The sequence below is a fragment of the Hypomesus nipponensis genome, chromosome 19 (assembly GCF_054491055.1).
Source record: "Hypomesus nipponensis isolate SF chromosome 19, ASM5449105v1, whole genome shotgun sequence".
NCBI classification, from domain to species: Eukaryota; Metazoa; Chordata; class Actinopteri; order Osmeriformes; family Osmeridae; genus Hypomesus; species Hypomesus nipponensis.
Window position 1 is genome coordinate 17,825,832 of NC_140379.1, and position 24,876 is coordinate 17,850,707.

The 24,876-nt window shown below is 45.0% G+C and overlaps 1 protein-coding gene across 1 annotated transcript; it reads left to right on the top strand.

The window, feature by feature from the left end:
- The first annotated feature begins 1,912 nt into the window (after window positions 1-1,912).
- aldh1a2 (aldehyde dehydrogenase 1 family, member A2) lies at window positions 1,913-22,248 on the top strand. The gene is made up of 13 exons (XM_084682037.1): window positions 1,913-2,149; window positions 10,915-11,019; window positions 11,586-11,726; window positions 11,927-12,056; window positions 13,545-13,606; window positions 14,616-14,744; window positions 15,388-15,501; window positions 18,647-18,749; window positions 19,546-19,730; window positions 20,093-20,257; window positions 20,477-20,634; window positions 20,975-21,049; window positions 21,252-22,248. Exons 1-13 carry the CDS (start codon window positions 2,033-2,035, stop codon window positions 21,322-21,324), a joined length of 1,557 nt encoding a protein of 518 aa, XP_084538163.1. The 5' UTR covers window positions 1,913-2,032; the 3' UTR covers window positions 21,325-22,248.
- Window positions 22,249-24,876: the final 2,628 nt, after the last annotated feature.

The following is a 24,876-nucleotide window of genomic DNA, read 5'->3' on the forward strand; positions in this document are numbered from 1 at the left end:
TAACAATGTTTGCCAGCATGCCACACGATATTTCAAAGTGCCTATACCATACCCACCTCGCAATAGCGTATGGGACCGAACTTGGAACAAATTCCACAAACACACACACACACACACACACACACACACACACACACACACACACACACACACACACACACACACACACATAGCTTTACGAACACTTTAACAAGAGGCCCTGACGATTTGAGTAAAAAGGACAATAAAAACGGTGCGCGTACTTGTCCAACAGAGGGAGCTCAATGACTGTCACAATAGCTGTGATTTGGACTGTCACGGTTCCACGGTAGTTTGTTTAATCTTGCTTTAGCTGTGGATTTTGAAACGGAGAGGGGACAGGTAGAAGATGAGAGATGTGTTGGATGCATACATCAATGTCACATTGTCAGAGACGTCGTCTTTGATGTGAAACAGACACTTAGAGTGTGGCCCATGCTGTGAAAAAAAAGAAACATGTGGTGATGGAGAGAAAGCACCCCCGAGGGTGAATTTAAAATTATCCAACTATCTTCGACCGTTTTTTATTCTGTTGGACTATGACGTTAAATTGGTTTAAAGTAGGCTAATTGGACGCTATATGTGAACGATTCATATCAACAAGACTGTATCAAAAGTGTAATGATTGATTAAAGATTTTGAATCAATCATCTTTTCAAGATATTTTTTTTGTCTCACATTAATTCTTACATAGGCCTATATCATTGGTTTTGGGAAAGGTGCAGGTTTTTCCGTCAGAACATAAAATGCTTTGGTGAGGAAGCCAATTGAACTGTAGCCTAATTAAGACGCGATACCTCTCCTGTCGGGATCTGGTTGAAAGGAGACTAATGACATGAGATTAGCCTATAGGTAAAGAAAAGAAGTAGCCTATCTTAAATGTTGAAAGTGATTAAACATTTAGAGGACAGACAATCCGCGTGCCTGTTGACATGACAATTCAGGCAAGCTACCAAAATAGTTAGGCCTTAATACCTTGAAATGCTAATAGCCCACAGCCACAACTGTCTTTACCGAGGCTACCTTCACAACTTTCCTATCGAGGTGTTAATATCTGTGTAATTCCGGTAATTTGTTGAGACGTATATGCTACTTCAAGACAGTTTGAATACTCAAATGTTTATTGAGACGTTGGGGGTGAATGCTAACAGGGAATTATCACCACAGGAGAGATCATTTTCAGCAGACTGTAGGAAATCGCGTGTTATCGCAGTTCCACTCAAAGGCTATGTCATCTTAAGACCTTGTGTGTGAAGCTTATAAAGGGTGATGTGCGGTTTGAGCCTGAATCTATTTAAAGAAAAAGTTTGTGGTACTGTCAGATGACACTATAGACATGAATAAACATTGAAGTAGAAAACTGACTTTAGTTCATGTCAGTATCAAAAAACGATTAATAGTAATCTAGTCCTCTATACTGTTTTTAATTAACATAAAACGTTGGTGCCCAATAATAGTGGGGTGCCATTTTCATTTTATTTGTAGGCATATCCACACAACTAAGCCGGGAACGTTTTCTTCGTGCTCTTTTACCATTATTTAGTTTATCAATCGTATTCTCTTTTCGGAAAAATAGTTGGCCTTTCATTGTAGCCTTCTACTGGGTCTTTTATTTAAAATACCTAATTTGGATTATACTTATATGTGCTACCAAATAAAAAGCAATGTGCTCTTTATCATCACATCCAGCCCAAGTCATTGTATTCCATTGCTTTTGTTTCATTTGGCATATTGGCAATTGCAATTCGTTTCTTAGAGAGTGATATGTGGGAAGATGGTGCGAAGTTTCTTTGGGGAGGGGTTTGGATGTGCTTTTCTGCTATTCTGTGGATGGTTGGTTTATGTAAATGTTGGATTTTAATTATATCAGGAGGACGGCCCTGTTCTCTACCCAATAAAAATGGAGCGCGGCTGACACCTGGTTATAAACACAGGAAGGATTCCAAAGTCCCAATCAGATTTCTGTAGAAAAAAACGAAGACACAACTTCAACTGAATAACCAAGGCAGACACGATGACTTCCAGTAAAATCGAAATCCCTGGTGAAGTGAAGACCGATCCCGCTGCGCTCATGGCATCTCTCCAACTCATGCCTTCGCCGGTGCCTAACCCGGAGATCAAGTACACCAAGGTCAGTTGAACAATTTACATTTTACCTGTGGGACAAACTGTGTTGAATGCAGCCTACCATTCTGTTGGATTTTAGATGCCGGACAAAAGTAGGCTAGTCTTGTAGTTTTGTTATGTCGATAGCGCAATATTTAAATAGTCTTGGGTAGTGCCGTTTTGCGCAGGTGATCCTTTCTGATCCTGGTAGGCTATTTACCATAATATTATCATTTATATTTTTTTCTTCCTAAAACCTGGTTTCACGAATGACTTAATTTCAGTTGAGTGCATTTTTCCATAAACGTCATTATTACAGACTTGCAACATAGGTTTTAGACTTAAGTGACATCAGTTGTGTCACCTTGATAACTACGCGCTTCAGTAGCAATTCCGTCTGATTTAATGTGATGTAGCTTAATATTTGCCTAGCTAAAGTTTTTAATGCAGACTACTTACAAGTTACTTGAATGTGAGTATTACACTGCAATTAAAAGTATTTATAGGCTACTATAGAAATGAAGCCCCGGCCATTAGACCAAGTGACGACACCAGGTCAATCTTTTTTTCAGAAACGCCAATAAAATAATGTTATTGCGTAATAGACTGTTTGACTGTACAATCGAGATCCTTATTCTGGAATTGTTACATTTTTAATTTCTCATCATTTACTAGAATTATCAGCCAGACAAACATTTCCTTGAATCATAGGTTCGCTGCTGTGACAAATAGGCCTACCCAAAATAGCCTATCATGGTGTAGATTTTTTCAAATGACGTGCTATGAATAGAGTGACTTTACTAGTAAAAAAAGTCGAGTTTTGTTCTTGTTTCAATTCCGTTCAACCCTAACTTTAAATTATTCTCATACGGGCCCTGTTTCCATTAACTTAATTTATTTGGTTTGAATGAGGGACTTAACTTAAACTCAGGGGGTACTTTATCACTGGTTTGAACATTAATAAAAAAGGCTAAAGAGAAATAAATAAACTACCTCTCCAAATTGTATATTCCAACGGTTCACAAAACAATTCATCTGGATGCGAGTAAGGGATTCAAAGCCTTGACATTTTCACATTTGCGTATGCAAATTTAAATGAGACACGAACCGTTTGGTCTATTTAGGTCATTGTCCGTGTGTTAATTAACCTATTTCGCTTTTGGTAGATTTTATTCTATTAATTGAAATGCTTTTTATGTAATATAGTTTTCAACTGGAATTATATTAAGTAGGACTAGTGGCTCTTATGGTGTCTTCTGATCTGGCTATATCATTGTAAAGAGAAATTGTCAACACAAACATATTATTTTATTAGTTGTTAGTTATTCAATGGTTTTATTGCTGCAAAGATGAAAAGATAAAAAGACATAGCTCAATCATAGAACAGTATGCAAGTTTATTGTTGTAATCGCTGTGTGTAGGTACACCTCCATGTTCTAAGTGCAAAGGCCACTTTGTCAAGGTACTGTTTCATAGCTGTAAAGCATACTTGCCAGAGAGCAGAGCATTTCCTCTGTCTGCTTTATGTGCTAACTCATGGTACCAGTGATCCCTTAACCTTCCTATATGCTGTAGTTAGTACCATTTAAAAGAATGCGCGAGCACGAAGGATGGGCTATATAGGAGGAATATTTCGTGAGCACAGGACTTGGCGAATTAACCCCCAGGAATTTGGATCATCCAGTCCTTGACGGTTTAGTGGACATAGGGGGTAGGAGGGCCCTGATTTATGGGCACCCCTGACGCAGGCTCTCCTCACACCCTGTTCCCGTTCTCTCCACCCCACTGCCTGCTAAGGGAAGGGGGAGCAGCTCAGTCCTTGACCAGACCTAAGAGGAGAGCTGGCCAGCACGACAGGGGATGAGTGTTTGCTTCCACCTCCACACTCTCCTCCAGGTCTTCTGTGGTTGTGTGTCCTTTCGTGTCACACCCCACTGCGGTCAATGTGGCAGCAAATGAACATGGCTTTGACCAAGCTGCTTACACAATGTATGGCTAAGGTCTTCGAGTTGTGTCCTTCAATTTGGTCCCTTGCGTGTAGACTTTAGCCCTGATATACAACAAGTATGACATAATTGCACTTTAGCTTACACTTTTACTGTTAATAATCCAAAGATAACTGATCAGGTACCTTGATATATTTCCCATGACTGTGCATCTAAAGAAAATTATGTACTTATTCAATTAATGCAGTTTTGAATGCAACACAAAGGTTAGCTGCAGTGTGTTCTGCACTGAAGATATCCCTACAGATATGGTAAACAATCATTACCCAGCAGGTTATCACTCCACATGTTTTGCACTTCGATGCCAGAGAGGTGTTATCACCCTGCACGATTGCCCCTTGTCCCTTTCACCGAGGCATGAACTGTTCACCGTCAAAGAGACCTTTGTGTGAAAGTGTCAGTTAAGCTATCGTCCTCGCCGCGTGTGTCTACAAGGGACAGTGCAGATCAGGGGGACTTTGTTGAATCTGCTCAGGTCTCCCTGTGCTTTGTTATTGAAAATGCCACACTTTTCACACCCCAGTCCCTCAGTTACTACTGCCTTAAAAGAGGTTCCCCTAGGTGCTCTGTCTACCCTACCCCCACCATGCTAAGCAGAGGCTGGGGACCAGCTGGGCAGACTCTAAGCCTATATGAAAACACAGTGTTTGAATGGACACAGGAGAGCAGAGTGAGACTGAGCACTACGTTTGTGAGGTAGTGAACGGGCCTGGTAGGACCACTGAGGAAGCCATAAATTAGCCTACCCTGATGGGTATTTATTGATGTTTTTCACTTTTTTCAAAGAGAGAGAGAGAGAGAGAGAGAGAGAAAGAGAGAGAGAAAGAGAGGGGCGTTGTGCTGTTTGGTTAATTAGTGTAGACAGAGACAGAATTTTTAGGGTTTTAGTGAGTGATTTTTTTTACTTCTCTCAATGATTGTGCATTTATAAAACAGACTCTTTGAGCAATGTTTCTTTTGAGATTGGGGAAAAAAGAGCACATTATTTTTGAGTATTGTAAAACTTTGTCATCAAACGGAAACATGTATATTAATGTTTATGGTATTAATCGGAGTTCAAATTGTGTTTACTGTTAGGTATAAAAATTAAATATTTGTGGTCACTGAAACTAAACTCTACTTTCGGCAGCAAACTTTAATGGTAAACTGAAATTAAACCTTGCTAAATATTCAACCACATAACAGTGCTAATCTGACATCTACACATTAACATAGCAGCATAACATCTGCCATAAGTGCCCTACTGTGTCTAGGTTCCCTCCTGTTGATGAGTTGAGTTTTCTATGTTTATTGGCATTACTGCACTTCAGCTACAGGAGCTTGTCTAGAGGGAACTGCCTGTTGAAGTCAAGGGGCGTTTTGTAAACGAATCTATGAGGAGACGTCCAGTCAGTGAGGATGAATGAAAGAGGGCCCCATCAATCTGTCACTGATTGAGATAGTACAGATGGAGGCTGGGGGCTCCCCAATGCTAGGTGCTGTCCAGCAGGATGTAAATTATAGCCCTGCCTCACTGTGTGGGTCAGTGGCCCTGTCTTGCCAGAGCCTGACCTGTAGCTCTGGAGTTTTTCACTTCAAAACCTCCATCTTACTGCGATCAAGATCAAACAGAACCCAAGGTAGGGGATACTGAGAGAGTCCATGATTTATCACGACGAGCACAGCGAGCATTCTTTTTCTCTTTTTTCTTGCTCTCCTCTCTTCTTCCTCTTTCTCCCTCTGTCTCTCACTCACACTTTCACCCTGCTTGTATCACACATGGTCACCGAAACACAGTAAAGCACACTCCACACCCCTTGATTGTGACAAGGCAAGCCGGCACTGCCATGAATATGTCTGTTGGTGTGAAACGGCTGTTTGTGCAGCCAGTGTAAATTATGGAGTGAACCGAGGAGTCAACATCATGTCCCGTGTCTCTTAATCACTGTTTAAGGATGTCTGGTGACAGGGAGGTTATCCCATTAACTTCTTTACCTTAAGACTTCAGTCCATTTGACAAGGAACGTGTAAATCCTTATGGTGTCATTGTGAGAAACTGTTGGCTGCATAAATCCATTTAGAAAAGCTCTGTTCCCCCGGGGAGCCTTGTGGAGCTGTACCAGGCGTGGACTCTCATACTCACAGGCCTTGCTTTTCTTTACCACAGCTGGACCACTATAACATGGAGCTTTTACCCAAGAAGATCACATATTTCTTCCACTGAACAAAAAATGCAATTCAATGATAAAATGATGTAAAACTTAAAGTGTGACTAACTTAAAAAAGTGTGACTAAAATCAATTTATCCAAATCTTTATGAAAATATATTTGACTAGTGTAAATAAATACTTCTGTTGAAGTCAACATTCAAAAATTATGTTTGTTAATTTGTTTTGTTAATTTGCAATGCGAATAATAATATTCTTTCTGCCTGTTGTCCTCACCAATAATAACTTCAATTTAAATAATGCCTTCCAAGAGACCCAAGAATGATTCACACACAGTAAGGCAAAATGTGCAGTAGGAACCATTGAACTGCTTGGAAAAAAAAAAATCTGTTATTTCCAACCAAACACTCACTGAAATGTTGTTTCTCATGTCATGTTGGAGTGAGGGGGACGAGCTGCCCTCTCAGCACTTGCCCACACACAGACGAGACAAAGACGTTTGCCAGTCTGTGACAGCAAGGTCGCCCTCGCCAAACCCGAGAGCGCAGGGCGGCATTGTCTCTGGGTGTGTGAATGGAGAACATGAAGGGTGTGTGGTGTCTGACATGTGGAGAGAAGTGGGGGAAAAACACCAGCTGCTCTCCAGTTTCACATGCTCTCCACTCGCTTGTAACAGTAGTAATTATAAATGTCCTGAAACGGATCCAGAACACAGAGGAAATAGAGGTCCTGTGATAGGACGAGATATGAAACTTCCTGTGCAGACAAGGGATGCAGGTGCCCAGTAAGGATCCGTCTGGCTAAGGAATCTTGGCCTGTTGTGTATAAACACGTACAGTATATGTTGCCCCCACCCTCCCTGTCAGAAAATCAACGAGAAATGAGCACTATTAAATATTCCTGAAGCGTGTGAGCCATGAGAAGACGCTAGCGGCCAAACAGATGTTTAGCTGGCTGCTGTGAGTACTTTGGCATCCCTGCCCTCCCTCGCTCCCCAGTGCCTTTCTGCGCAGCCTCCTGAGAGAGCACAGGGGCAGATGAGAAATGGATCAGCAGGACTGTTAGTCCAATTCAGTTAACTGACTAAAGGAACATTTCTCAGAGTCTGCGGATCGCCCCTGTGTTCCTTCTATTCCCATATGTTCATGCAGCCTTCTACACGAAACAACCACTCTATCCTTCGTTCGAAAGATATGTAGACTATGTCAGTATTGACATAGCTGTCATATGAGTCAGGCTTTGAGACAGATGTAAAATGATGCGGTGTGACCTGGGACTTAGAGCATGTATCTCATCATCAGACTCAAGCACACACATCTCCATCCCATCATTTTATCAGCCAAAGAGACAAGTTCTGTCAGCAGCACAGTGAGATTGACAGCTCTAACAGAAAAACATGGGGGTTGCTAAATGTTTTCAGCTGTTCTGTGGCCTATGCATAAAGTGTTGACCTATCTGAAGACTGTCCAGTTCCCATCCGCGCCAGCTCTCCTCACTGGAGCAGGATCAGATGTCTGTGCTGCACCGGCAGCTTGCTCCCTGCCAGCTCTCCCTGTCTAATACCAAAAACGGCCCGCGTGTTTACCAAATAATGAGAGACCAGACAGCTGTGAGCGTTCCCTTGTAAACAGCAATCGATTGGTTTCGTTCACTGCAAAAGTTTCGATGGGTGTTTTAAGTTCTGGTGCGATGGAAAGTGGGTTGGAAGACATCCCACTGAATTTTTCTTTTCAACTTGTTATAGGTATAGTGAACATAGCTGTGTGTCTATGAAGGATTTTATGTTACTTTATTGACTTTTTTATTGGGTGTTGGGGCTGTTTTTGTAATAATAAAACAAAGATATATGCTTATTCCAAAACTAGTCATCAATGGGCACTAAGCGTATAAATATGGTAAAATTGATATAGATACAAACAACCCAACGAAACCAGCAGAAGTGGTGAATGCAATGAAATGGTGAATGCAAGGATACTACTCAGAATGTGAAAAACAAAAACGCTTTATTATTTTAAAAAACTGCCCTTTTGCACTTTTGTTTTCACCCAAGTGCTCCCCTCCCATCTTAGTCCATTTGCTAAATGAATCTAAAAAAGCAATTTTAAGAAACCTTGAGAGTTGATTTACTGCTTTTCCTTGTCGTCTTAATCAAGTCTCTCAATGGGACCAGACAAAAGTCTAACAGCCCCTGGAGTACAGAGAGGGCCCAGCCAAACACCGGCTGATGCTTGTCCTTTTCTGGCCATGATTTAGATGGTGGCATGGACCACTGTTCCCCCTGCTTTATCCCCTCTCTTTCTGCGCTGCCTTGTGTGAGGGGTTATGCCTTGCATAAAGCTACCCATGGACTGCATTCTTGCTCAGACGGTTGGGGCTGTCAGGGGGCTCCCCTGATTTAGGGTGTTCCACTACAGTGGCCCCTATAAATTTAAAAACTAATTCCGTGCTCTGTAGGGCTTTCTGTTTTTGTAGCAGGCCCTAGGCTCCTCATCGTCACTGACACTTTTATGAAGTACCCTTAATGAGAGTCAGATTAAAGGTGGCCTCGGATGGAAGGCGCCTGAGAACACAGGACTTGGATCCTCTGTGTGTGGGAGAGAGAGAGAGAGAGAGAGAGAGAGAGAGAGAGAGAGAGAGAGAGAGAGAGAGAGAGAGAGAGAGAGAGAGAGAGAGAGAGAGAGTAAGAGAAAGGACTGTGGCAGTGGCGTGGAGGAGGAGAGAAAGGGACAGGCTAATGCAGATGAATAGGAGAGCAATATGAGTCAGTATGAAATGGCCTGAGACAGTACAGGTACAGACAGAGACAGTACAGGCACAGACAGTACAGGTACAGACAGAGACAGTACAGGCACAGACAGAGACAGTACAGGCACAGACAGTACAGGTACAGACAGAGACAGTACAGGCACAGACAGAGACAGTACAGGCACAGACAGAGACAGTGCAGGTACAGACAGAGACAGTACAGGCACAGACAGAGACAGTACAGGCACAGACAGAGACAGTGCAGGTACAGACAGAGACAGTACAGGCACAGACAGAGACAGTACAGGCACAGACAGAGACAGTGCAGGTACAGACAGAGACAGTACAGGCACAGACAGAGACAGTACAGGCACAGACAGAGACAGTGCAGGTACAGACAGAGACAGTACAGGCACAGACAGTACAGGCACAGACAGTACAGGTACAAGCACAGACAGAGACAGTACAGGCACAGACAGAGACAGTGCAGGTACAGACAGAGACAGTACAGGAACAGACAGTACAGGCACAGACAGTACAGGTACAGACAGAGACAGTACAGGTACAGACAGATACCAAATACCTAAAACTCTCAAACATGAGTTATTCATATGAGAGGCTCTTCTTGTAAAGCAGCCAACTTGTGGGAGTGGTGAAGGGAGGGAAGGGGCACTGATGTCTGGGTGCTGAGACTCAGAACGGTTTCCAATCGTGCCAACATTTTATACCGGCCCTTAAGTAAACACTTCTCACAGTTTACAGCCAATTAAATTGTACTTAGGTCTCTGAGTTTACGTAGGTAAACATGTTGGAGAGTTAGGGCTTAGGGCAGCGGGACACTCGAACCGTGCTTTCAGGTTTGCTCTCTGTGTGTCTTCCCCCCTCACAAGGAAAAGGATGGTAAGAGCAAATGTATATACAGAGGGATTCAAGCCAGCAGATGTTTTCTTAACACCCCATCGATCGTACCGACCGACAGCCTTTAGAGGTCGGTACGAGGCCTTTAGTCTGAGAGGTCAGTAGGATGGATCCAAACACGTCAATAAGCTAACAGAATAGAAACATCTTTTATTTACGTAAGTTGTGCATTAGTCATAAGTCATGTAAGTACTGTCAAATCACACCTTGCGTTTTGGTCCGTTTGCAAGACCCGTTTTAAACATCTGTTGGTGACTTAAGTATCAGACATACTCATCCACTCCTCGAGATGAATCCCACTTTTGTTATTTTAAGTAAACATTCATTTTTCTTTTGGTCTTTATCGAGCTTGAAAACGCTGAGTTTGGAATCCCATGCGGTTGTATAACGGACGGCTTGCTTTAACGCATCACAGAAACCAAGTGCGGCACGTGTTTTATGATCTCGTAAACGAGCAGCGATGTTGTGAAACGTGTGTCTGTGTGTGAGGGAAGGAGGGAGGAGTGTGTGTTGTCTGATAGGGATTTATCTACCCCCACCCCTTTGTCTGGATGTTGGAGCACTCCCATGAGAGCAATACTGAGCAGACTGGAATCCCTGTCCAGATTTCCCCTTTTTCCGTGTTACTGAAGATCTAAGAGTCTCTAGATGGAGGGTCCATTCTCTGTCAACTGTTGGCCCTTAGTCTTGTTTTAGCATGTATCATCACTGGCCATTATTAGATAGTTGACTGATTAGTTCATTTAAATAAACAAAATACCATAGACTTTAGAAATGCATTATTTTAGACTTGAAGGCTATTCACTAGACTCATGATTTAATTCTCTTCCAGGGGCCCCAGTGCCTCCCCTACAGTAGGTGTGAGAGTAGCTTAATGTGCCGTGTAGAGACAGAGCCAGTGTTTTGCTGTTAGATATCCCCACCATGGGCCTCCTGGTCTGTTTACTGAGAGTTCTATGTTTTCCTCCCTACAGCTCTTCATCAACAACGAATGGCAGGACTCGGTGAGTGGGAAGGTCTTCCCTGTGTACAACCCAGCCAGTGGCGAACAGATCTGTGAGGTCCAGGAAGCTGAGAAGGTAAAATACACTTTTCCATTTCTGTTTTCTGCATTCCCCATTCCTTTCTTCTCCACCCCCACTCCCCCCCCCCCCCCCCCAAAAAAAAAAAGAAAAGAAAAAAGAAAAAAAGAAAACAGGGTTATTTTACCCACTTGGGTCTTAGAAAAGATGTTTGTTAGTTAGGGCTGCTCTTGGGTTTCCCACACATGTGTTTCCTACCACCTATGCCCTGGCATCCTCCCAGTCATTCGTTGTCCATGTGTGTGAGGTGTCTGTGTGTCCAACAACATAGAAAATCAAGTTTAGTCTAATGTGGTTTGGTGCGCTAGCCGTTTCTCCTCTTCTCTTTCACTTAATCTGCACCTCTGAGTGGAATAACTGATGCAGAGGAAAACCTTGAAGCTCCTAATTATAGATTAATAGAGAATCCCCTAGAACTGGCCGATTATCATCAGTCTCAGTTGCGGTGGAGAAAGACGTCTTTACAGACCAAGGTTGTGTCCTTAACAGGGTTTTGTTTCCCCTCATTGTCACCCTTCGATCCCCCTCTCCTGTCTCACCTCGTCCTCTCCTCTTCATCCCAGGCTGATGTTGACAAAGCGGTGCAGGCAGCCAGGCTGGCCTTCTCCCTAGGCTCAGTGTGGAGGAAGATGGATGCCTCTGAGAGGGGCAGACTGCTGTCCAAACTGGCCGACCTTGTGGAAAGAGACAGCGCCTACCTCGCAGTGAGTGAAAAGACTGATACAGAATCTTTGTAGCATGGTGATGTCTCAATGTCAAGCTTTCCTTTTAATGCAGTTCAAAATAGAAAGACGCGCAACAGATTAGGATTAGGATACTATGTAGAACCCTCTGTATAACTCTCCGTATGTATAACTCTCTCTCTTTATCTCCCCATCCCTTTCCCTCACCCTCTCCTCTCCAGACCGTAGAGTCCATGGACAGTGGGAAGCCCTTCCTGCCCACCCTGTTTGTGGACCTCCAGGGGACCATGAAGACGCTTAGATACTTTGCTGGATACGCAGACAAGATCCACGGCACCACCATTCCAATGGGTAGGATCCGCTCAGCCTCGTTCCAGAGCTGCAATGAATGTGACATTCATAGAACATTGACACATACAATTACTACTGTCCCTCGGAAGGAGGCAGAAAGAGGTTGGGATGGTAGCTAGGTGGGGTTTATTCGCAGCAGAAGCAGAGACAGTTGGAGGAGACATGCAGATTGAGGAGCAGGTTGGTCTCTGGGATCCCGGATCCAGGGGAGATGAGTCGTGTGCAGGCTGGGGGTGCTGGGAGGGCAAACAAGTCTGCTCCGAGGCCAGTTATAAATCTGAAGACGAATATCCACCCTCCTGTTGAGACTGCCATCAGTGGTCCAGAGACAGGCCAGGGATGGGGGGATAGGTGTGTTTAAAGAAGGTCGGGGGTTGGGGAGAAGCACTGTTCAGGCTAATTTAGCCATTTGAAAGAATGCTACAGGGAGCTTAGAACATCAGATCCCCTTGATCTGATGTCACCGAATGACCTTTAGTTGAGTGAGGGATGGCTAGGGCAAGGGTAGTGATGGAGCTTGATCTGGGGCAAGGGCTGGGGCTGGGGCTGGGTTTGGGGCTGGGTTGGGGCTGAAGCTGAAGCTCGGGCTACTTGAAGGATGGCTGGGACATGGACCCACCTGAGAGCCAGTTGGGGTCTGCTGCAGGCCTGGCACAGGGAGTCCATATAAGTCATCCACACTGTGTTAACTCACAGAGAGAGAATCACAGAGAGCTTTTCAAGAAACTGCTTGGACAGAAAGTAAGCCAAAGGGGATGTCTGGTATCGTGAGACCAGCTCTGTTGTCCCTCTGTAATTCCCTTCTTGTGTTTCTAAGTCAAACCACTGCCTCTCTCCGATTTTGGCTTAAGCTTCGTTCCAATCCATAGTAGTATTACAGAGCAAACAAACAGAGCTGGTTCATGTGTCGTGGCTGGGGTGGAGTCTTCCACCATGTTCTTATCTGGCCACCAGGGAAGATGAAGAACGCTGTGGCCTCCCCCTCCGACCTCTTCCTTCTCTTTTTCCGCGGCACAGTTTCATCAGCTGAGGCCTTTAGGCGTCCTGTTCTCATGGACATCACAGAACTCCGCTGGAACAAATACAACAGCTCGGTTTTCTAGCCACTAAAATATCGATTGTTTTTACTACCGTTGTGGAGAGCCGATAAACATGGCACACCCTCAGCAAGTCTCTCCTTTAACTCTAGTAAGGCTGGAGGAATGAGACAGGCCTTCCAGCTCACTCTGACTCCAGACTCACACACTCAAGGATGACACACACATGAACACACACACACACACACGCACATACATCTTCAATGCATTGTTATCATGCGTTGGCCTGTGAGGGCTAACTTTTGGCAGTTTTTAACCTCGTCAATGACATCCACAGAAATGATTTGTCATGCATCGTCATGTTTCTCTGACCCCACCAAAGTGATGAATGGCGAGTGATGATGTATGACGCACGTTGATTACACGTCTTTGCGTTTTTCCCCCGCCGCAGATGGAGAGTATCTCTCCTTCACGAGACACGAACCAATCGGAGTGTGCGGACAGATCATCCCAGTGAGTGTGACTGTTTGTTTTTCTGTTCAGATCAGACTTCTCAGGGGACATATAAAGAAGCCTCCCTTCCACATCTGTCCTGCCTCCCACCCAGAGAGGTGAAGGGAGTGCGTGGGAGGTGGTGGGTGGTGGTGGGGATGGTGGGGTTATGAGCAATGGATGGATGAAACACAGAAGGTTGGGCGCATGTAGTTGTCTTGAAGGAGGTTTGGTGGATTATACATACCCACACACACACACACACATCGGGCAGGTTCCTGGAACTCTCTGACGTGCTTATCAGTCAGTGTATATTTGGGTAAATCCACTGGCCGACCCACTGAGAGTGGAGGAGAGAGGAAGTAAGGAATGGGTTGAGAGAAAGAGAGAGAGGAGTGGGGGGCGGGTTAAAGTGAATGAAAGGGGAGTGAAGGACAAAGGAAAGAGCTGGCCAGGAGTAGAGTGAGAGACAGAAAGGGGGGAGGGGAGGGGAGAAAGAAAGAACGAAAGAGAGAGAGAGAGAGATGAACTGGAATACTCTGAAACTGAACTACAGCGCCAATAAGCCTAAAACAGACAACAAAAACGTTCATTAGGATTCTTGATTTTCCTCATATTGTAGCTCAGGACAAATGCACACGAGAGAGTAGATGGAACTCCTGAGAGAGCAGAGAGAGAGAGAGAGACGCAGGATCAGATTGTATAAAATGCTGAGGAGGCGTGTGGGTCTGCGTTTAAGTCCCTCTCTAGTCCGTCACAGAGTAGAAAGAACACAGACCTGTGCAGCGTAATACGGTACCGAGCATTTCACGTGTTGCAATCCCCCTAGTCTGCTCAGGCCATGGTGAGAAAACCCAAAAAATAGAACGTGGATCCGACGTCTTGAGATCCTCTCTACCCAGGGAAGTGACAGTGTGAGTGACTAATGGTGATGAGTTATTGAGTGTTAGAGAGTGACTTAGGGAGTAGTGAACGCCCAGTATTTCAGCTGTGTGATGTCTATTTCCTCTGTGTGTGTGTGTGTGTGTAGTGGAACTTCCCCCTGATGATGACAGCCTGGAAGCTGGGCCCTGCGCTGGCTTGTGGGAACACTGTGGTCATCAAGCCAGCCGAACAGACCCCACTGACCTGCCTCTACCTAGGAGCCCTCATCAAGGAGGTGAGGCCTAACACTGAAGAACAATACAGGACAGACACAGGACAGAAAATACATTTCAGTCTTTTTTCAGTCTAGTTTATTAGTTTATAGTACAGTAGTATCATGATACATAGTATCATCATGATACATAGTATCATCATAGTACAGTTTTATCAACGTACAGTTAGTAAAGTTTGTATTGTATTGTCGTACAGTACAGTACAGTGTAGGACCGTAAAGTACAATAAAGTATCATCAAAGTTCTGCATTATCAAAGTACAGTTAGCACAGCATAGAACAGTATTGTTTTAGTTAAGTACAGTATAGTACAACCCAGTACAATATAATCATAGACAGTACAGTACAGTACAGGACAGGACAGTATCATCAGAGTACAGTACAGTAAATTACAGTATCTTTGACATCCATCTGTCAGTCGGTGAGAGTTTAGAGAACACCTCTGTCGTCTTCCCCTTCTCTCTCCTCTGCTCTATATTCCTGCTCACTCTCCCCCATATCTCCGCTCTGAAGTTCGCTCCATTCTTTGGTGTGCTGCTGGTAGGGTTGGGCTGGGTCTGGATTCCCCCCACACTGCCTGTGGTTTTGCTTGGCTCTGCTGTCCTCTCTCCTCTAAAGCTTGTTTCCTCTCATATTGTTTTGACAGGCTGGGTTTCCACCGGGAGTCGTCAATATTTTGCCAGGATTCGGGCCAACGGCAGGAGCTGCGATAGCTTCACACATGGGCATAGACAAAGTGGCTTTCACAGGATCAACTGAGGTAATTTTCACAACAAAAGGCATTGACAGGTAATCGACCCACCAGTTGGTCATGTCTCTTTGTGTCTACCACAGTGACACAGTGACCAACATGTGCAGTGCATACGAAAGGCCTGTGTAATTTGGGAATGTTGTGTGCTTGTATTGAAGTCTAGATGACTAGCAAATGGGGTCTTATATGAGCTGCTTGCCCTGTCATTAGTCTTCCCAACAGGGGGCTCGGAGGTGATTTGCCTGCTGTAAGCTTCACCATACTCATACTCATACACGCACACACACACACACACACACACAATGCACTTTGGCCAGCTTCATCAACCTCCCTATCTCTGTTCCATCTCGTGCCATTATGGGCCACCTCATTCACTCCCATGTAAGGGGTCTTTTCCCTCTGTTAGAACTTAGTCTCAGAAGATTATAAGTGTCCAGCTGCTGTAATGAGTAGCTCTACGGAACCTTCCAGACTACAGATACAGTAGAGCTGTCTATCAGGACAGGAGGAGCCCTTTCACACAGAGTTAATAGAACAGCAGTCTCCCAGAACATTATCCGTCACAGACTTGGAGTTGCTGTCGGGGGAAACACATTCCACTGAATCGGACCATCAGCCGGAATGACGACAGATTCCATTTATGTAGATCGTTTTTATAAACATCTGTTAAGTCCTACAAACATGTTCCTTTAGCAGGAGCTTAGACTGTAAAAGTAACCCTGCTAAATCTAGACCCAGCCACGTGTATGTCTCACATGTAGCTGTCATAAATGAAACGAGGTCTTTGTAGTGTTTATGGTATCCCTGGAGTTGAGTGTGTCTCTGCTCTGCCTCCATGGGGAGAGAGAGTACCCTCCGGCCCAACAAACACAGACGCTGTAACCAAAGCAAACACCAAAATATGTAACTACAAATGCGAGTTGTCATCAATTACATTTGACATGCAATGTGCTGGGATGTTTTACATGTCAGAATGGTTCAACTGTTGCTGATGTGAGAGATATTGAGGGGGATCAAGCTAATGACTTGAGTAAGTCCTGAAGAAATGGAAGAAACCTTGGAAGGAGCAAGTCATTGAAGGAACCCCTCCTCCAGAGAGGGTTGGTAATGCAGAGAGGTGTAAACCACAAGCACAATAGAATAATGCAGTAAAAATTGAAATAAAAGTTAAAATCCAAGTGAATGGATGGTGAAACAGATATTCAGAGATTGGAATTAGTAGATATTGATATTTGTCAGTCTGGGCAGTAGTCAGCTACTGGGCCAAGTCTACTTTGTACCTACATCTATGTAAACAAGACAGTGTAGGATGTAGGTTCAGATGTCGGCAGACAGGTGACCTTGCAGATATTGAAAGCCCAACCCCCACACCAGGGAGGGGGGGGGGGTGAAGAAGGATCAGAGAATGTGGAGGAGCAAACCGCAGATACAGTAACAGTGATGTTCCCACCTGTTACGGGTGGACTAATGCAGCAGTTCAGTCGTAAGACTGACAAAAAACACACACACGCACATACTTGCATGCATACCTCAACACATATACATGACGGTATCAACACACAGACACACAGACACACACACACACACAGACACACACACACACACACACACACACACAAGCACTTGTTTCCTTGCTCCCGTGTTCTGTCATCAGTGGTTAGAGAACATTTCCTGTAAAAGAGGCACATTTTCATTAACTGCTTTTCTTAGTAGTTTCCTGTGATCTGGAGCCAATTATTGAGCAAGTGAGCTGGAGAGAATGTAGATACACAGACAGTTAGTCACCTTGGTGACAGTCATGTGAGGGGGAAGAGAGAGGGACAGAGGACACAGTATCCCCACAGAGGAGGGCAGGGTCTGGGGAGACAGGGGAGGAGAGGGGGTGGGAAATGGCTTGTTTGCAGGTGGGTGCAGTGCTTGTGGTTTATCCTCATAGTCATTCACACACACACACACACACACATAACTACGAGTCTTCACTCAGCGTGTCGTCCTCGCTGAGTGAACACACGCAAATATGATATTAGTCATCCCTCCTCCAGAGCTTTCCCATCAAAAGCAGGGAAAGCGGAGCTTCAGAGAGAACCAGAGAAGTGGCCAGCCAAGCCTGACACCACTGTCCCCCTCACAGCTGCTCCAGTCTGAAGCAAAGCACTCAGCAGGCTGCGCTGCTCATTTCCTTACACACACTAACATAGCTTGACTTTATTGGGAGTAGCAGACATTCCTGTGTTAAACATCCTCCGTGAGAAGAAATCAGGGCTCTACGCTTTTCCATCGGACGGGGTGGAGGGGGTGGAGGGGGTGGAGGGGGAAGACACCTCGATCTTCTCCCCTCTCAGCTCCCTATGCTGTCTTGTGGAAAACCAAATAGTATGTGTCAGTGACTCCTGGGTGGACAGGGTGATGTGGGCTTGTTTGTTTATGAATGTGATAGCTGCCGGCCGAGTGAGATTCCCAGGACTGCTCCTAGGTTTTAAATGATGGCCAAATGAACACTGTGTCCCGTCCCACAACAACACATCAGAACACCACGATCGGACCAGCTGGGAAGTCTCAAATAATACTCGCGAGCAATTCGTTTCCTCGGAAAGCTCACGCCACGCGTTACAAGAGCATTGCGGTTCATGCATGTCTCAACCGTTGGTCTGCAGGGAGGAATGTGGGAAACGACTTGTGGAGACCATCTGAATTCACATCATGGGTAGAGCAGTACTTCTGATGAGGGGAAATTGTGAAACGGAGAAGCAGAGCGGGAAAGCTCCTGCTGCTGTTTGATAAACACTCCAGCTCCCCAGGTCCATCCGTTAAGGGCCAACACAGGCCTGTTTCCACCAAACAGCAACACTTCTCACAGCTTGCAGGGTACCTCAACCTACCACACTCCCAGGCCGCCACCCACACAACTTGTGGTTGGTTCTTCCTGTCCTTCGTTAAACAAGAGATGACGTTTGGTTGCTGAAGCATCGTTTTACTTTCCTGCAGCCCCGTCCCAAGACTGTAATCGGTATTTTGTATGTGTTTGGTGTGCTCGGGTTTCATGCGTTCCATGTTTGGAGCTTGCTAACCAACCTGCAAAACTCTTTTAATGGCCCGATGACACTGCAGGTCTGAGTTTCTGTGAATAAACGCAAGCCTGTTTCCTCTTTGCCAGGTCGGTAAACTGATCCAAGAAGCAGCTGGGAAGAGTAACCTGAAGAGGGTAACACTGGAGCTGGGAGGGAAGAACCCCAACATCATTTTTGCAGACGCCGACTGTAAGTTTTCAGACCCAGTTTTAATGAGTTCCTCCCGTTTACCTGCTCCCTTATAGGTGGCCTTCCAGACGACACTGGTGTTCCACAAAGACCGCTTGTTTCCCCTCAGAGCTCTTCGGCGTCATATCTGTCTTACAAGACGGGCCCCTTGTCTCAGCATAGTGGGGATTGTTTAACGTGGTGTGTCCTATTATCCAACCTTGAGTCTGGGGGAGTCGATGTGTGCAGATGGAGCTCTGCTGGGTTCTCAAGCTTTCCTTCCGCTGAGCTTTGTGGGGCTCTGAAAACCAGTGGATGGATGGGTCTCATGTAAGCTCTAAGTGGCTCACCAAACAGGGGTGCCGGAGCTTTCAAATGCTTTCAGCAGCCGTGAGAGGGGCTCCCAAAGGCCCGTAAATCAGGGGAATGGAACCTGCCCCGGCCGCCTGCCTCAGCCGAGACCCATAAATCACCGGGCTCCGTTAACCCCTCACGCGCCGCTCCAGGGGACCGTCTCTCAGGTGTCAGATATCAGACACGCGGCGAGGGAGAGGAGACAATGCAATGGGGACGGAAAGGCCCAAGGCATCGCTTACAGACGAGGGTTTGACTTTCTGTCGACCTCACGGGCTGTGGGCTTCCTTTGCGTTTCCGCTCGTTTCAGTTCGATTCTCGCTTAACGACCAACGCTGTGTGGAAGCCCTTACAAATCATCTCAAAGGGGGACGAGACCTATTTTCTCACCTTTGTGTAAGTGAGGAGGTTGCAGACATGAGGACTGAGTCTTCCTCTCCCTTTCCCCCCTCCTTTTCCACAGTGGATCTAGCCGTGGAGCAGGCCCACCAGGGGGTGTTCTTCAACGCTGGCCAGTGCTGCACCGCAGGTTCACGCATCTACATCGAGGAGCCAATCTACGACGAGTTTGTCCGTAGGAGTGTGGACAGGGCCAAGAGGAGGGTGGTGGGAAGCCCCTTCGACCCCACCACAGAGCAGGGTCCACAGGTAGGATGGTGATGATGACAGGCCGAGGAGGAGTCATTGAGTGCACAGTCAAAACTTCAGCTCCTCTGTGTTTCAGTAGTTATCTGTCTTTCCACGTTCTCCTTTCACTTTCTCCATTGCTTCATAACCTCCTCGTTTGGCTGTCCTCCTACTTCATTCCTCAACATCTTACCCCCCTCCCTCCCTCTCTACTCCCAATCTGTCCCCCCCCCCCACACACTTCTCCCTCTCCCCATCTCGTTCTCTTCCTCGCTCTCCCTCTCGGTTGGTCTCTCTTTCTCTTTCACACGCTCACTCGGTCTCTTTCTCTATATCTCTCTCTGTCTGTGTTTCTCTCTCTCTCTCTTTCTCATGGCCCTCAGATCAGTAAGGAGCAGCAGAGCCGTGTTCTGGAATTCATCCAGAGCGGCATCAGTGAGGGAGCCAAGCTGGAGTGTGGCGGGAAAGCTCTGGGCCTGAAGGGCTTCTTCATCGAGCCCACTGTCTTCTCCAACGTCCGGGATGAAATGGTCATCGCCAGAGAAGAGGTGTGCTGAATCAGTGTGGCTGATGCACTGATATACTGGAATGACAGTGTGTCAGTTCTTGGTACTGTAATGATGACTGATTCCTTAGAAGCTTTGCTCTCGCGCCTATCGGGTTTCTCCACCCACATACCTAGTGCTGTGCCACTAAAGAAGAATGTCACCATGGAATAATTTGGAGCTACTTGTTACCATTTCAACTGTCTTGCTTCCTGTTTGCAGATATTTGGGCCAGTCCAACAGCTCATGAAGTTTAAGACTATTGAGGAAGTGATAGAGAGGGCCAACAACTCCGATTATGGTCTTGTAGCGGCTGTGTTCACCAATGACATCAACAAAGCCATGACCATCTCCACAGCCATGCAGGCTGGCACTGTCTGGTAAGAGTTTCTTGTTGTAAACTACCATCATTATCATCAGGACTATCAGTACAATCACCATTGACATCATCATTATCAACATTATCATCATCATTGTCACCAGCAACATTATCACCATCACCATCATCATAGTCCTTGCAGCCATCTGTGAAAAAAGATATGCCCCATAGTCCACTGTAGTGGTTATTTGATTTATAACTTGGTTTTACTGATACATAACTCTGTTCAGCACAGGCTTTTTGCTAGTCTTGACAACATCACTGTTGGACATGATCAACGATTACACAAAACGATGGAACTCCCAGGCTGACGTGTGATGTATGTTCTGTGTATTTTCCAGGATAAACTGTTTCAATGCTCTGAGCACGCAGTGTCCATTTGGAGGATATAAAATGTCTGGCAATGGGCGTGAATTGTAAGTATCCTTCCCTGGTCCTTGTCCCACTCAAAAAGCACAAGTGCAGCCAAGTTAGTATTCCTTTGAACTATGTGCTAATATCAGGACTTTGTCAAAGTATCGAGCCTGAACTAGTCTAAATACTGTGAGCTTAATACATAAGGTTATAGAGCTCCTTAGTGCCACAGTGACATTAACACTGCTCATGTGTGTTTTTCAGGGGAGAGCATGGTCTGATGGAATACTCAGAAGTGAAGACCATCACTATGAAGGTGGTGTCCAAGAACTCCTAAAGCAGCCGGCGGGTTTAGGACGTGGGAGTGAGGAAGTTGACCTTCTCTGAGGCTCACCAGTCACCATCTGCGGTGTCTTTGGTGGTAAAACACACTAACCATCCCATAGCCATTTCCATCGGTAACAGGCTGTGAACATGCACGACCAACTTCATCCCCCCAACAACACCACCCTCCCTGGGGCCAGTCTGGTGCTCTGCAGTCTCCGTCCGGCTGTGTCCACCTGCCAGGACTCCGCAGGCAGTCCCCCTGTCCACACCAACCCACCTGCCTCCACCTCCACCCCCTCTCCCCCCCCCCCTAACCACACTAAAGCACTCGGAGAGAAGATGGGGAAGGCTTCTCCATGTCTACCACCATCAACCCACTCTCATCCTACTGGAACCCCAGGACGAGGACACTCACAGGCTGAAGATCCACAGCTCCATCCCAGTGTCAGCACTCAGTGTAATGTGTTGCGAGGCAGCGTGGTTGTGTTGGGCTCTCATCATTGTAAAACCTCAGACTGTATGTATCATGGCTTTGGTCTACCAGGTAGCATTCAAGTACGCATATCAGCTCATTCCAAGACCACTGAAGTTTGTGACCTCAGATAAGTATGGAAGAGTCCATTTAAACTGTCATTTGGAAATTTGATTGTTGATTTCTAATTTTTCACATCATGATTTTATTTGTACTTTTACCACTTAACACTGTATGTCAGCCTTTGACCGATGTAAACCTGAAAACAAAGACATTAACCTCTCAAAAGCATTTTACTCATACCTGCTAAAAAGAGGATTACGTGTATTTTAAACATAATGTAACAATTCCTCATTGATGTCCATTTATGTTCATGTTTATACAATTATATACTATGAAATTATAAAATATAAAAAATTGACCATAGATTTTTTCAGTAAAACATTTTTGTTTTCTCTAAAACTGGCTCTTGTATGTTTTTACCGAATTCAAAAGGAAATAATATACTGTGATCTATTGCAGCGTCATTTATCAAGTCTCAATTTCCACATTAATGTCCCGGCTATGTTAACTCAGACATTATAGCTTGGATATTTCATGAGGTCATACAATTTACTGTTCCGTTCTGGACAGAGATGAGAGGAGATAGGACAGTTACAGACTGCTTCTCCTTTCCTATTTAACGGTCAACAGGATGAAGGCTATTCTGCCACTGTAATTCTTGGAGGAAAACAAGATGAGTTTACTTGAAGAAGCATCTGGTGAGAGTCTTTTATAAGTCTGGGGAAAACACAGCTAAATGCATTGTATGCATTAGAACCACACAGTGGATGAAATCACTGGTAACCTTATAGACTTTTATTTTACAGTATATATTGAGGTGATTCTATGGATTTCTGTAGGTCAATGTATGTTTGTTTCTCCACACATGAATGTTAGTGTAATCACATACAATCTATTGGGCAGACCTGCCTGGGATCTCTGGGAAAGCATACATTATGTACTCAATGGACCCGCACAAAAGTTAGCAAACAAATGGGACATTTGACATGCCAAATATCCAATAATAAAATACAATATTGGGCTCAAGAGACCAATGAAAAGGATTTAGGAATCGTATTGTTGGAGGAGGGAGCAGATGTGAGCACCCTTGACTGGAGCCCATCCCTTGGCAATTGTGAAATGTCAGGGTATATTTTCCCACATCTCCTCCCTGTCTATATGTGTAGTCTTTCCAAAGATATGATGAAAAAGTGACCCTCTTATAAAAGCCTAATATTTTCACAGTGGGGAGTGTCGGGTCAGGGACACAGGAACCCCTCCGTTGAGGACATGAGCCTGTAAAAAGACCCCATGCTGACAGGGACATTCCCCTCCCACCCAGACACGGGTCCTCATCCCTCCCAGACTGCCATGTTTAGATCTTCTGTCATTACTGGAAAGAGAAGATAATGGTCTGCCACTTCTGCAATGCAGTGTTCTCACAGAAGTGAACTAATCACTCAGCGAGGTTTGTCTTTGTGTCTCCAAGTCTGGTCTTAGACGATACTCATCGAGGTCTTCACGTTGAGAGATGTTTTTCATCCAGGCCTCTGCTGTGCCAGGGTGTGTTTTAGTGAGATGGATTACACCTCCGTGTGTGTGTGCGTGTGTGTGTGTGTGTGTGTGTGTGTAATGAACACTCACAAAAGAGGGAGAATGTGCAGAGCTAAGAGTTTGAAGGAAAGGTCTGATCCTTCTCACTGGAATGTTGTGCAATAGTTCCTCTGCAAGTTCTCTGAGTCTCTCCAGTAGAGTATGAGTCGAGGCTCACTAAACAATCGCTTCTCAAAAATCTTAACATGATTCCCTTTCACAAAGGATGTGGAAAATGTAATCATTTTGAGACTTTCCTAAAGGGTTTCATACAGAAGGGAAAGCCATGCTGATGAAATATTTCAAGTTGACTAACACCTAGAATGAGACAGACAACAATTTTACCCAGCATATTCCTCACCATATTCCTCAGTAGCGATCCTACAACAGAAATAACAATTAACATGTCTAGGCAATTTCTGTGAAACGTTATTCTGCGCTATGTCTGTCTAAAGTTATTTAAGGACTACAATATTTGTGTATTAAACCGTACTTGTATGCTGAATGCCTGAAACTATGAAGAGCGACGGTGGAATGTATGGTCAGGGGTGTCTTGGTATGATTCATAGATTCGTGACTCGGGAAAAGTAATATGAAACATAAAATACATTTTGCATTAAGAAGCGTTATCCTTAGAGATTGGTCAAGCTTTTATGGGACAAATGATGTACGGGTTGATTCACACGGTGTCTTGGTTTCACTCCAAGGTTAAGTGGTGATCCTATATCCATCAACACTTGAATTCTAATATGAATGCAGTGCACTACGTATTTATTGGAAAGAGCACTTATGGTGTCTGATAAGTATCATTCAGCAACCATTACCCTATGCTCCTTTAAATGATGGATGAAAACCATTTGCATATAACCTCTCCTTCTATTCAATAGACTGAAGGATTCATTATTGCAGTGAAATCACATAAATTCTACCAATGACTCATAACTTTCCGAAGAAGATAATTAGTAGAATGATCTATGGATTGTCCAGGATTTGCCAACTACATTTCGAGACTAATGCAATGTCCCATTCAGGTCTTAAGAACCTAAATGAGATTGTGACTTTGCAGCCTTGAATGTTGCCATTTGTCATCATCAAGCTGAAAGGAGACTGTATCCATGTCCAAGCTTGAGGCCGATCATATCCAGTGTGGTGGGGACAGGGAGCTTGAGGCAATCACAAGGGGCTGTACCGTCTTCTCCCTCAAGGGGGCAACACCCAGCCCACACCACTGTGTTTCTTTGTATATCTCAAGACAGTGTCATTTTCCAGATCCAGCAAACATTCGCTGCCACTTTTGAACTTGATAAAACCAACACAGATAGCAAAGGAACCATTAATCCGGATTGTGCTGAACAACCTGAACAAGACTCATCATTTGAAGGTTTCATGGACTGGCCACTGGACAGCACAGGAGATGGAGTTAGACCTCCCTAGTTGAGTTAAACCTCCCTGGTT